The sequence below is a fragment of the Ursus maritimus genome, unplaced genomic scaffold (assembly GCF_017311325.1).
Source record: "Ursus maritimus isolate PB19 unplaced genomic scaffold, ASM1731132v1 scaffold_2, whole genome shotgun sequence".
Lineage (NCBI taxonomy): Eukaryota > Metazoa > Chordata > Mammalia > Carnivora > Ursidae > Ursus > Ursus maritimus.
Window position 1 is genome coordinate 67,572,783 of NW_024424452.1, and position 14,328 is coordinate 67,587,110.

At 45.9% G+C, this 14,328-nt stretch overlaps 1 protein-coding gene across 1 annotated transcript in view; it reads right to left on the reverse strand.

Moving 5' to 3' along the window:
- Window positions 1-14,328, reverse strand: part of SMYD3 (SET and MYND domain containing 3) — a 686,329-nt gene that overhangs the window by 10,057 nt on the left and 661,944 nt on the right. Inside the window, exon 11 of the mRNA XM_040636090.1 lies at window positions 6,685-6,793. Within this exon, the coding sequence (XP_040492024.1) occupies window positions 6,685-6,793 (109 nt within the window). The remainder of the gene's footprint in view (window positions 1-6,684; window positions 6,794-14,328) is intronic.

Consider the following 14,328-nt stretch of genomic DNA (forward strand, 5'->3'; position numbering starts at 1 on the left):
CCTTTGAAACCCTTTTCAAGTTCTTTCATCCTATTATTTCCAGAGTTTCTAAGAAAGAATATCTAAGAAAACGTCAGTTTCAAAAGGCAGAGAACAGATCTTCATTTCCCCTCGCCAGGTTACCTGAGCCCTAAGAAAACTCAGGAAGAGAGGCTTTCTGCAGAACGAAACTGGACTGCTCCTAGGCTCCCAGGTCCCAGGAGCTTGCAAAGCAATGGACATGTCCTGCTTGTCCCTCTGTGTGACATCGTAATTTGTAACAAGACAGATGTATCTTTGGTTTTCATCCTAGTTTCTGACACAGAACTTCTAGAACCCATGGGAGTTCCTAAGTGCAGCAAGCAAGAAAAATGTCTCTTGTTATGTTAATAAGGTGACTTTCTCAGAAAGCACCTAAGGATGGGGGCTGGTTGCCAGGAAAACCAGCCACGTGATTGACCTCCGAGGAGCAAAGAGGAGTTAGAGGCTGAATCAGTTGTGAATGGCCAACGATTTAATCAATCATACCTAGGTAATGAAGCCCCTATAAAAACCTTAAAGAATGGGGTTTCAAGAGCTTCTGGGTTGGAGATTCGGGAAGAGTGGTGAGCTCTGAGAGAGGATGGAAACTTTGTGCCATTTCCCCAGACTGTGCCCCAGGCCTGTCTTCCCTCTGGCTGTTCCTGATTTATAGCCTCTTACAATAATCATCATCATCATCATCATCATCATCATCATCATCATCCCTTAACCTGTGGCATCTGATGCTACCTCTGGGCAGACCTGTCAGAACTGAACTGAATTATAGGACACCTAGTTGGTGTCCCAGAATTGCTTGTTGGCATGGGAAAACCCTCGCCACACACTGGAATTGGCAAGATCAGAGCCTCGCTCTGCTAGTAAATGGTCAGCAAAGGTCTAGACAGGATCTGGTCCACTAGCCAAAGGGATATCACATATACATATTAGTGAAAAGGACAGGACCAGGGTGGGGCTTTTAAAGATCTCAATTCATTTAAAAATCCATTCATTCAATGGGGCGCCTGGGTGGCTCAGTCGTTAAAGCGTCTGCCTTCGGCTCAGGGCGTGATCCGGGCATTATGGAATCGAGCCCCACATCGGGCTCCTCCACTGGGAGCCTGCTTCTTCCTCTCCCACTCCCCCTGCTTGTGTTCCCTCTCTCACTGGCTGGCTCTCTCTGTCAAATAAATAAATAAAATCTTAAAAAAAAATAAAAAAAAAATAAAAATCCATTCATTCAAGTCCGTCTTTGGAGGAACTTGCTCTGTTTGGGGCACGTGTGTCTCTGTTAGGTGGTGCCAGGAGATACAAAAGGTACATAAGTCAGGGCCCCTTGTGGAATTCCCACTCAACTCGGGGAACCAGAACATGCCCATGTGAAATGCTGGGGAGCCATTACAGAACATAACTGTTCAACAGAGGAAACACCGTATCACCCCAAACGACAGACCCAAGAGCTGAAGGGACTGGAGAGCGGGAGAATGATCAGAATGACGATTCCTAATAACAATAAAAAAATCCTTTATAGTCTCAAAATACTTGGGCGTTGGCAAAAACCTCTCACACGCTACCTCATTTACTTCTCCAAACCACTCTATGGGGTAGGGATTATCTTCATTTTAAAAAGAAGAAAATTCTGGGGCGCCTGGGTGGCACAGCGGTTAAGCATCTGCCTTCGGCTCAGGGCGTGATCCCGGCATTATGGGATCGAGCCCCACATCAGGCTCCTCTGCTATGAGCCTGCTTCTTCCTCTCCCACTCCCCCTGCTTGTGTTCCCTCTCTCGCTGGCTGTCTCTATCTATGTCGAATAAATAAATAAAATCTTAAAAAAAAAAAAAAGAAGAAGAAAATTCTATGCAGAGGGATTCAGAGCCTTGCTTTGGGTCATGGGACTCTCACGTGACCCTCCTCACTCTGAACCTGAGGGTTCCCGCCACCCCGCAACACGGCCGGGTACACCGCTGCACTTCGGTTGATCATCAAAACCAGGCAAGAGACTCAGTGACTTCCAGAGCCAAAGAGGAAGTGGGGGGTCAGGACATGCTTTAACCCCGGGCCTCGGGGCAGACTTGCTGATGCTGCTCCAAGAATCTTTCGTTTGCTGCTGTCAGGGTCCGAGCTGGGCCCTTCCCTTTGGTACCAGGAGGAGGAGATGCTAAAACAGTTAACAAAGGAAGCTTCTGGAGGCCAGGTAACATCGCAAGAAGACATGAGGAGGGCAGTATGGAACTGGGCCCGAGGGAAGCAGAAGGGCAGAGGGCGGGCCGTGAGGCGGGCTGGTGTGGCCTCAGTGTCCAGCCAGCCCGCAGGATCGCGTAAACGCACAGCTAGATGTCTGGCTGCGCTCCTGCCTCTGCGGCCGCAGGTGTGCGATGCCTCTCCAAGGGCTCTGCACACAGCGGCGACAACAGAGCCTCGCACGAGGAACGAAGCGCAGCAGATCTGCTGGGATGTCCGCACACCGAGTCCTACTAGCGAGTCTCAGCACAGAGCCTGGGATTCCAGCCTGGGTTTAACGACTTGCCCACAGGTCCGCCTCCCCCACTGAACTGCAAGGACTACGCCGGGCCTTATTCAGATTAATAGAAGAATTTAATCAACACATGAAACTGAACAAACTGGACCTGGATCAACCTCAGGGTGACTTCTGACAGGCTCCTGAACGTGTCCACGCCTTCACTCCTTCAGTTTTCCAGCGGGAACGAGACTATCTGCCCCACTGACCTCATCTGTCAGGGGCATCAGGTAAGGTATGAGCAGTAACTTTAAAAAGACTTATTTATGTATTTTAGAGAGAGAGGGGTTGGGGGAGAGGGAGAGAGAATCTCAAGCAGACTCAGCCCTGAGCCCGACGCAGGGCTCGACCTCATGACCCTGATATCACGACCTGGCTGAAACCAAGAGTTGGACACTTAACGGACTGAGCCACCCGGGCGCCCCTACATAGGAGCAGTATGAAATGCTCTCTAGACCCACAGAAATGTGAAGGATTCACTCGAGCTCTTATAAAACAACTTACAGGTGATCCTGGGTTGGGTACATCATATACTTGGGAAATTTCCCCCACATTATTTTTCTGTCAAAACTTTCACACAGCAGACCCTCTCAGTATTTTCTGCTTCACTGATTCGACTAGCGATTAGCCAGACCAGTAAAGGGAAGTTTTCTCTGAGTGTGCAAGAGAGATTGCGAGGTGCTCCTCCATCAGTCTGGGTGGAGCCGTCAGACAAGGTAAAAAAGACAGGAAGAGCCCTGAGCCTTCAGGAATCTCTGACCATTATTCAGTGGTCCAGTGACCATTATTTCAGTGAAAGATCGGGAAAGGGAACATGGCTATCATTTTTTTAAAAAAAGCAAAAAAGCAAAACTAGGGAATTTCATTTTTAAGAATCTTATAGGCATTTGTGATTTTTCTTCTCTACATGTGGGGAGCTGCCCCTGCCATGGGGTCAGCCAGCCCCTGGGCCTTCCCTGAGCAACCTGAGGGAGGGCTGGGATCTCCACCATAGCTCTTCTGCAGACAAGGACCCCATGGTCCAGGGGGCTCCTGTTCAAGTAACAGGTGTTCCGTGTGAAACCACACACAACAGGTCTCCCTGTTGAGACCCCCGACACCTGGACCAGGTGAGCACATCAGCTCTCCATCTGGAAGCCACGGTTTGGGGGGGAGGGAGCTCTGAAGGGGTGGAAAGGCCAGGGGAGCAGAGAGCCCAGGGGCACGGACGCTCACTGAGAGGGTGAAAATTCCAACACACACCCAGTTCTCCCATTTAGTTTCTCGGCACTTACCACTACCATTGTATTGACCGCTCTCCCTCCTCCCCTCCTTCCTCCAAAAAGGAACACCTCCTATGTTCCAGGTCCTTGTACAGCATTGAACTGGTTACCAAGATAACCACAAACCAGTCTCCTGGACATCAGGTAGTCCTACTATCGGATACCTCATCTTATTGCTTTATTGTGCTTCCCAGATAATGCGCTTTTTTAAAAAAAATAAATATATGAAGGTTTGTGGCAAGCCCATGTCAAGCAAGTGTATGAGCACCGTTTTTCCAACAGCATTTGCACACATCATTGTCTCTGTCACATTTTGGTGATTCTCATGATATTTCAACTTTTTCATCATTATTATATTTGTTATGGTGATCTGTGATCTTTGATGTTACCATAGTAATTATTTTGGGGTACCATGAACCATGCCCATATAAGACACATAAAACAAAGAGATTACTACGTATATAATAAATAAATATTGTGTGTGTTCTGACTGCTCCACCAACTGGCCATTCATCACCACCCCCTCCTCAGGCCTCCCTGTTGCCTGAGACATGATATTGAAATTAGGCCAATTAACACCCTTCCAATAGCTTCTGTGTGTTTAAGTGAAAGGAAGAGTCGCCTGTCTATTTAAATCAAAAGCTAGACATGATTAAGCTGAGTGAGGAAGGCATGTCGAAGCTGAGAGGTTGAAAAAGCTAGGCCTCTTGCACCAAACAGTGAGCCAGGCTGTGGATGAAAGGGAAAGTTCTTGAAGGAGGTTACAAGTGTTATTCCAGTGAACACACAAATAATAAGAAAGTGAAACAGCTGATATCATTTTTTTAAAAAATGCTGCTGATATGGAGAAGTTTCGGTGGTCTGGACAGAAGATCAAACAGCCATGACATTCCCTTAAGCCAAAGTCTCACCTAACTTACGGAGTTACCCGTAAGATCCAGCCAAGATAATTAATGAAGGTGGCTACACTGAACATCAGGTTTTCAATACAGACAAAATTGCCTTATACTGGAAGAAGGTGTCATCTAGAACTTTCATAGCTGGAGAACAGAAGTCAATGCCTGGCTTGAAACCTTCGAGGGACAAGCTGACTCTCAGGCACTCAGGCAGCTGGTGACTTTAAGTTCTGACCTACTACTTAGGGGGAAAAAAGATTCCTTTCAAAACATTACTGCCCACTGATAATGGACCTGGGCACCCAAGAGCTCTGATGGAGACAGACAACGAGATTCGTGTTGTTGTCATGACTGCTAACACAACATCCATTCTAAGCCCATGGATCATGAAGTAATTTCCACTTTCAAGTCTTATTATTGAAGAAATAATTTCGTTAGGCAATAGCTACCATAAAGCATGATTCCTCTGACAGATTTGGGCAATGTAAATCAAAATTCCTTCTGGAAAGGATTCACCTTTCTATTTCATCTACTCTAGATGCCATTAGGAACATTTGTGATTCATGGGAAGAGGTCAAAATATCAACATTAACAGGGGTTTGGAAGTAGCTGATTCCAACCTTCGGGGATGACTTTGAGGGGCTCAAGACGTCGGGGGAAGTCGCTGCAGATGGGGAGGCAAGAGCAGGAGAACTAGAATTGGGAGTGGAGCCTGAAGATGGGGCTGACGGGCTGCAATCTCATGATGAAACCTGAACGGACGCGCAAAGAAAGTGATTTCCTGAGATGGAATCTACTCCTGGTGAAGATGCCGTGAAGAGCATGGAAATGACAATGAAGGATTTAGAATATCCCATCAACTGAGTTGATAAGGCAGCAGCAGGATTTGAGAGGACTGACTCCAATTCTAGAGGTCCTCCCATGGGTCCAATGCTATCAAACTGCATCACACACTATAGAGAAATCCTCCATGAAAGTAAGAGTCCATCGATGTTGCAAACCTCATTGTTGTCTTATTTTAAGAAACTGCCACGACCACCCCAACCTTCAGCACCCAACACCCTGACCAGCCAGCAGCAAACAGATTACGACTTGTTCAAAGCTCGGACAACGGTTAGCATTTTTTTTTTTTTTTTAGCAATAAAGTATTCTTAAATTAAGTATATATTTTTCTTTTGACATAATGCTGTTATACACTTCATAGACGAGAGTATCATGTAAACATAGCTGCTGTATACACTGGGAAGCCAAAAAATTCACTGGACTCTCTTAATCGCGATACTGGCTTTGCAGCAGCGGTTTGGAGCCAAGCCCGCAGCACTCTGAGCTGGGCCTGTCCTATGTGATGAGGCTCTGCTGGCAACATCAGCGCAGTGGGAGGAGAACTGGGAGAAAACCACCCTTCGGCTGGGCCTTAACAGATCAGTAGAGTTCCTCAGCAGAGGAAATGTCTTGGTGAAGACCTAAGTGTGACCAGTTCAAGGTGTCCTAGGCAGCAGCAGGAGGCTCAGTGTGCACTGGCCGTGGGGAGAGGGGGGAAGGCTAGAAGGGGGTACAGGCTGCAAAGGTGGGCTGCACAGGTGGTCAGGAGGCTGGCCTGAGAGGTGGGGATTAGGGACTGTGGTCTGTGGGGAATGGGTGGGGAGGCATGGAGAAGGGTGACTTGCTCCCCTGGAGTGGGGCACAGGTGTAGTGGTGTCCTGAAGGCCGGTTTGCACCAGTTAGCGAGAGCTGACTGTTAGAGTCTCATGATTTTTAGGAGCTGGTCGATTCTACACGGGTAGTTTAAGATCAGCCACGGCACGCATGTTTAGACCACAGAAATCAGCAAACATCACAAATCAGGTTTTCTCAGAGCTGGTCGTTAAACACTGATGGGCATGCGTGTGTGTGTGCAAACGTGTGCGTGCATGCATGTGTACAGAGTTGCTAAAAATCACAAGGAAACAGCCTAGCGACAGACAGACCTGGTACTCCCCACTGAAGGACACGCGGTCACGGCACACTCACCAGTCTGAGGTTCTTCATCGCCTGGGGAAACATGCCTTGGTGCAACTGTAGTTTGCCCACTTTCATCACCTGCACCCCTCTGACGGGATGGCTTCCGGGGAAAAAAATCCTGGAAGAAACCGAAGGGTAAACAGTGTCAGCAGCTCTCACCTTTGTGGTCGGTGTTCCATCAGGGGACCATGAAAGGGGGGGGCAGACCCTGGCTGGGGGTGTTCCAGAGCTACCGAGAGGAAGTTAGCTGGGCAGTAGGGACGGGGAGGTGTCCTCTATGTTAGGAAAGAAAGGACAGGGCTGGAATGTCTCTCTAATCAACACTAGAGAAGGGAGACAAGGGTGGACACCTTTGCCTTCCTATCTGGGGGTGGGGTGGAGAGACCAGGTGCTGAGCTTATCCTCTAGCCTCGTCTGTGAGCAAGGAGAACAGCCTTGGAACAGAAGATGGCCGCTCAATACATGTGGAGTCAATGAATGAAGTGTTCACGACTGCCCACAGAGATACCATCATGCCCTCCTTTTAACTGCCAAGCCCTTGGTGTTCATCATGGCCCATATTTCGTATAGGACTTGTGTATTTACTTATCATCTCACTGGATTACAGAGCTTTAATCCCGGCCCCCCCATCTATGTTTGCCACGATGTCCTGCATGCAGGAGGAGCTCAATACAAGCTTGACCTCTTTCCCACGTAACAGAATGGCAGAGGGTGTTGTAAGTAGAGCAAAGAATGAGAACTCAGGGCTATGCTCCAGACATAACTTCTTTTTTTTTTTTTAAAGATTCTATTTATTTATTCGACAGAGATAGAGACAGCCAGTGAGAGAGGGAACACAAGCAGGGGGAGTGGGAGAGGAAGAAGCAGGCTCCTAGTGGAGGAGCCTGATGTGGGGCTCGATCCCGTAACGCCGGGATCACGCCCTGAGCCGAAGGCAGACGCCTAACCGCTGTGCCACCCAGGCGCCCCCAGACATAACTTCTGTGTGATCCAACAAGAATTTATTCTATCAGATTCAATAAGATGTGTACAGACTGGCCACTTCTGTGCCCCGCCACCTCCATCCTTAGAGCCTACCGAGTTCCTGCTGTATGTGCACGACTGTTCCTGGGACTGGGCGCTGTCTAGCTATGAGCTTTCCCCTCAAGGCCCAACAATCCCACCAGACACAAGACAAACGTTCATACCACAGTTACAAAATATGACAGGAGAGGGCATGATTTAGTGCCCAAATGAGGCCTACCTTACCAGACAGTAACACTCAGTTCAAGGTGGTTGAATTACACTGAGAGAATAATGCAAGAATTTTGAAGAGAGAGCGCTAACAGGTGGTTGGTTGGACCAGGAAGGTTTCCTGGAGGAAGGAAATAGGATGTAAACTGGCTCCCAAAGGTTGGGCAAGCCTGGTGGGATACGTTCAAATTGTTAGCGCAAGCAAGGGCACACTCCAAACGCTGCTTGTCCGGAGACCACAGGTTCTGCCCTAAGAGTCATGACTCACATAGGCTCGCCATGTGCCAAGCTCTGCTCTGACCGCTTCTCACTTGTGAACTCTGGGAACCGCATTCAAGCTCTGCTGTGTAATAGGGAAGAGCGAGATTTACCAGGAGACACATCTATTCTCTGATAAGTGGACACATGTCTCCACACCATTCCCTCTCCCCGAACCTCAACTCTTCCCCACACGAAATGTGATATAGAAACCCCTTTCATTTGTGCTCTTCAAAAAGTGGAAAGCAGTCCTTGAGAGGGAGGTATTTCAATCAATAGAAGGTTGGCCATGCTTCTTTGAAAGAACTGCGAAGGGAGGGGGAGGGGAGAAACAAAGGCGACACCTGGGTCTTGGATTTTTCTTCATCTCTTGAGTAGGCCAGGAGATCAATCACTTCACCCCTCACCCCCGACAAAATGAACATCATTATCTACTTGTGTGGAAGAGATTTTAAGATCCACAGACAAAAGGCTTAAGTACTGGACACCATTATCAGGAGGTAATTGCCCTGGACACTTTCCTCGAAAAGCATACCTGGATTTGGGATTTGATTTTATTGCTATGAATGTGGAATAATTAAATTTAAAGGCCAAAAAGTAATCTTATACTAAAAAGCATGCGACTAAATGGATGTCTGTCATTAGCAGATGTCTGTCATTACTTAGCAGAAGGAAAGAAAAATCTTTGGTTCTATGCCGGGAGAGAAAGTGGCGCGTAATTACGCCCTGACAGGTACCTGCTCTGGTTGCTTAAGATACTAAAAACAACAAAGTGAAGTTTAGTCTTGAGAGGATGAGGGGAACGTGTCTGCGAGGCGGACTGCCTCACAAATATTTACGGAACAGTGTCATGGCTCCAGCGAGTGTTGACCGTGTGCCCAGATTGTTTCTGGAAGCCTCGCAGCTGCCATCGTGAATCAGAATCACGATTACTTGTTGGAGTCGCAACCAGAGCAACTCTGGTGAAGCTCACTCCTGCTGGGAGAAGGTCCCCAGTGAGGGCACATGGGTGACAGTGAGGAGGACAGAGGAGGGCCTGCGGACTGTCTTTAATCTTGGCTCTGACAAAAATGAAGGCCAGCTATGAGTGTGACCCCAAAACAGCCTCCGGGGCCCTGGGAGTGGGGGGACCAAGGCTGGAGTCTTAGTTGGAAGGAGGGGGGAGGGGTGCCTACGAGATGCCTCGTTCTGTGCCCCAGGGGGAAGGAATGAGAAGTCCCAGGAGAGTCCCTGCCCTGGTTGGGGCACAGTCTAGTTGTGGAAGTGAGGCAGATAAAATCACGGCACGGAAAGGAGTGTGAGGGCTGCCGTGGCACAGACGTGGGCCTCCAGAAACAGCAGAGCCCTTAGTGACCCGGGAAGGATTCCTGGAGCCGCACAACTTGAGCTGGTCCAGACTGGAAGGGGCCATGGGCTCCCGGAACAGGCACGTGGGGCATGGGAAGACATGGGCAGCTCAGGTGATGGTCAGGAGGCAGAATCCGAGGAGGGACAGGACACCAGCCTCAGGCTGGGCTGCAGAGAGACAGAAATGCAAAGCTAGGAATTTCAGACTTCTGCTTGTCAGCGACTGGGCGCTCCTAAGTGGGGCTGCAAGTATTTTCATCAGAATGGGAAACAAAGAAAATTCAAGAAGAGACACTAGAGGCAGACAGACTTGAGGCAGGACAGTGTAAGGCGGACGGAAAAGAAAGACCCGATAGAATGGATGGAGCAGGGTCTGGAGGTTTGCTGGGGCCCAGCAGAGCTGGAACTGACCACAAGACTCAAACAGAAATGCCAACTATAGAAATGCAGAGTGTACAGGAACAAAGTCATTCTGTAGGTCTCGTACTTGTTGGGGCGTTATAAATTCCCTTTCCGTAGATACAATGCTAGTGATCACGAGCTCCAGAACGCTGGGCCCAGAAGGGAAAACCTGCCTTTGGTGTTTCTGTGGTAAGTGTCTAGAAAGGAATGTGCTTAAACAACCAGAGCAAAGCAGCGGCACACACACTAGCTTTAACTCAGACCCGTAAGCACCAAGATTTTGCTGCCCTACTTTTCGAGGAGGTGGCAAGAGTCTGGAATGCCTCAAGCTCAAAGGCTATTGGGAGGTCAGGTGGCAGGACCTGCACTGCTGGTCCTGCTGAGGTTTCCCTACGTGATGTAATTACCAATTACACTGTTTGACTACAGGGAGCAGCTCTGCCATTGAAAGCAGGAAAAAAACATTTATTGTTTGGGATGCATTTTTTAGAACTGATATAAAAGACATGACTGAATTTAAAAGAAGAGCTTAACTTGCCCCTATAAACTGTATTTCAGAGTAAACAAACATATCAAAGAACGATGGAGAATTTTATAATGGATGGATTACATTGTCATCATCAGAACCTACTGACCAACGTTAGCACCCTTACAGTGTAAAAATCAGAAATCGCGTGCTCTCTGATGTCATGCACCAGGAATCGGTCTGTACTAACTAAACAAACAAAACTGAATTTAACCAAGCCCACACAGTTAAATTCCGTTTCATAGGAAAAACAAGTGATAGAGGATCAAAAAAAAAAAAAAGCAACCAGCTAAATCGGAGATACGGGAAATTCTACAGGACTCTGACACAGAATTTCAACAGGTCAATGGCATGAAAAGAAAAAGACGGCATTGAGGAGAACACTCTAGATTAAAAGAGACTCAAAAGATATGACAACCAAATGTCACATACAGACCTTGTGCATCTGAACTCAAACAAAACAACCATTAAAAGACATTTCTGGGAATTCTAGGAAATCTGAACATGAAACGGCATTGTCGGCATGTATGGAAATGTCCACATTTTTCCAAGATGCAAGCTAATGTATGAATGGATAAAATGATGTAATGTCTAGGATTTGATTTAAATTTCTTCAGCACAACTTCTCCTTCCAGCAATGGTGGATTAGTTTGTTTCAGACCAAAACCCTCGTTAAAAACAAGAGAAGTTAGACAAAATTTACAAAAAAATTGTTTGAAGGTATCACAGACCCACTGAAGCAGAGGGATCTGGAAGAGTCAAACTGCAGAAAGAAGCTCAAGAAGGTGATCCTTACATTTGTTGCCACTGTTCCCTTTGCTGACTTGAAAGAAGAGGCAGACGGGCTCAACAGCTGAGCAGAGGCTTTGGCAGTTTCACAGACATGGACACACAGAAATAAGCTCAGGGTGCAACAAGGATGAAAAGGAGCCCTGGTGAACATCCTTAACTTTCATCCTTGACTTTTCATTTGTGACTTTCATTTGTGGCTATAGTCTAAGAGTAGTGGTAAGCCAGAAAGAGACAAGACCTCACAAAGACTCGATCTGTTCAAACCCTGAATGGATTAAGGTGATCTGTTCCTACAGACTATCAGAAGCAAAGTAAATTCTCTTTGAAGCAAAATGTCAACCTGAACCTAAAATTATCCCTCCAATGTCCTCCAACTGCAGGACATTCAGTAAAATTATAACCAGGCATACAAAAAGCAAAGGACTATCTGAAAACCAAGAGAAAAAAAAACACACACACAATGAAACATACCTATTGATACTCAACAGGTCAGGTCTTTAAATTTAAAAAGTATGTTTGAGAACTTAAATAATAGAAAAGAACTTTAGAAGAAAATTGGAAATAAAATTAAAAATAACCAATGAAATTTCTGGAACTGAGAAACAGATAACCAGAGTCAAGAACTCAATAGCTTAACATGAGATGCGTCACAGCCAAAGAAAGAATTAGTGAACAGGAAGGCAGGTCAAAAGAACGTATCAGTTGCAAAAGATGGAAAGGCAATGAATGACAAATATAGGACCCGAGTCTCATATATGTTCACTGGAATTTCAAAATATGGCTTTGAATTGCCAAAGCAATATATGAAGCCATAATGGCTGAGAATTTCCAAAAGTAATAAAAGACAGCAAGTAACAGATTCAGAAATGCTAAGAATGGCAAAATAGAATAAAATAATTCAACACAAAGGGGGGGTGAGAAATTATATAAGTGTTGCAAAATTTTGGTAATTATTGAATCTGGATGATGGATATAAGAAGATTCATCATATTATTCTATTTTTGTGTATGTTTGAAATTTTTCATAACAAAAAAACAGGACACTGGGTTTTACTTTTTCACTTTTGGGAATTATGGACTCTGGCAGATAACTGCTTTAATCCAAAAAATTGGATTTTTAATGAATTCTAAGCCTCATATGGAAATGACGTGGAAACTCATAGGGGACTGGGCCAAGGAAGCGTGAAAAGGCAGATGGAGTCATGTGACGTCCCGCAGGCTCGGCGTAAGTGAAACCAGCTGCTGTACGAAAGTTACTCATGCCTTTGGGGGCAGGGTAGCTTTATTTGTAATATGATATACTTTTGTTGTTAAAAAAAAAAAAAAGATCCTAACATCGGGAAATGAAACCAAAGAAAGAAAAGACAGGCCACACTGTCCTAGAAATTGCTCTGGAACTAGAACTATTTCTTACCATGACCTTAATTAATTACAGTTAGTCCAGAAAAGTGCTCTTCCCCAATGGGGGCGATGAATCCTTACTCCTCTGTCACCTCTACTGCCTGCCTTGCTGGCGACGGGAAGATCAGAGCCGTGAATTCTCACTTGTTTCCAAAAAAGGAGGATCCTGGGTTCTGGCCTCAGTTGAACCCTCACCTCCTGTTTTGTCTGTGGCATGTGTTGCTGGCCCCCCATCACCAACAGGTGGATTTGCCACCCCCCCACCCCTTGAATATGAGAAAATAAAATGCATGTGCCTCTTATAATTCTACCACATATTAACAATGGCATTTTATAACATAACAGTGAGATTTTGTCTCACCGCAATTAGATTTTTCTTGGATTTAATTTACCCCACAAAATGAGTAAGCAGAATCATCCCCTTATGCAAAGATTATATTTCTACTCCTCTTAATTTCCACTAAATAGAGGTCCTCCACCCAAAAGGTAGGACTTTCTTACTCTCAGAAGTTTAACAATTTATAGTTGTTGGTACATTACCTATTGTTACGAAAGAATCTCTAAATCAGAGAAGAACAAAAGAGCTTTTTGTTTATTTTAAATGTTTATGTAATTCGGGCTCAGAAGCAGAGGTTTTAGAGTAGATAAATTCGAATGAAGGAGTTAGGATATTCAGGTTCAAGACCTGCTTCTTCCAAATAGTTAGTTGACTGGACACTTCACAATTTACCTGAGGCTAAGACAAGAGGTGGGAGGACACTTACAAATGCTCACAACTACGTATAAGCACAAGCTAGTTTCATTAAGTGTCCAGGGCTAGTGACAGTACGGTAATTAGATGTAACACACTGTTACATCCACACTGAGATAAACAATGGGGAAAAATTGTCTGATTTTATCGCAAAGTTAAAAAAAAGTGGCCCAATAGCATAAAAATAGTTATTTCCAACAGCCAAAGGGCCCACTTGGATCACCTGTATGTTTCCCTGTTGTTTTTTTTTTTAAATGCACACCGAATGGGTAGCAACGTAGAGAGAAGCCTGGTGGGACCGTGGTAGTTGAGAGGACAGTGGATGAGGGCACAGAGGTGCTTTGTTAGGGGAATGCTTCTGTTGCAGATGGGGTTGAATTTTGAACCTGAAACTTTGTGTTTTCATCTTTTTGAAAACTAAACCACGAAAATGTTACCCATATCATAATTTTAACTTTCGAATTACGTTTAACTATTTTCACGTAATGCTGGATTTGTGCACTATTTTCTCATCCATGTGTCAGACCTGCTCATGAGCAGCCTGGGCCCCTGGTAGCTCGGCTAGCAGCAGGGAGATGTTGTGGTGTTGCCCACGGAACTGGCGCTGCCTGTAGCACAGTGGTCAGGGCTGGTCAGAATCCTCCAGGCAGGCAGGGCGACACTCCACTGTATGCAAACAGTTTCCTTTAATGCTCATAATGGGGCCAGTGCTGTCCTGTGTCTGGCTTTTGCCTGTTTCGTGTCTTGCAGTTCTCTTTTTTAGGGTGCGAAATATTTAACAATATTTTGAAGTATTTCAAAAAGGTCGGCCAGCATGATTGAATTATAAAAAGATATTTTAAATGTAATAAAATGCTGGCAAGACAGTATCGTCAGGCCAAAATCTAAGTGAAGAGGGACCCCATGAGAAGTAAGTAGAATGGTGCAACTATGGTACACTTGTA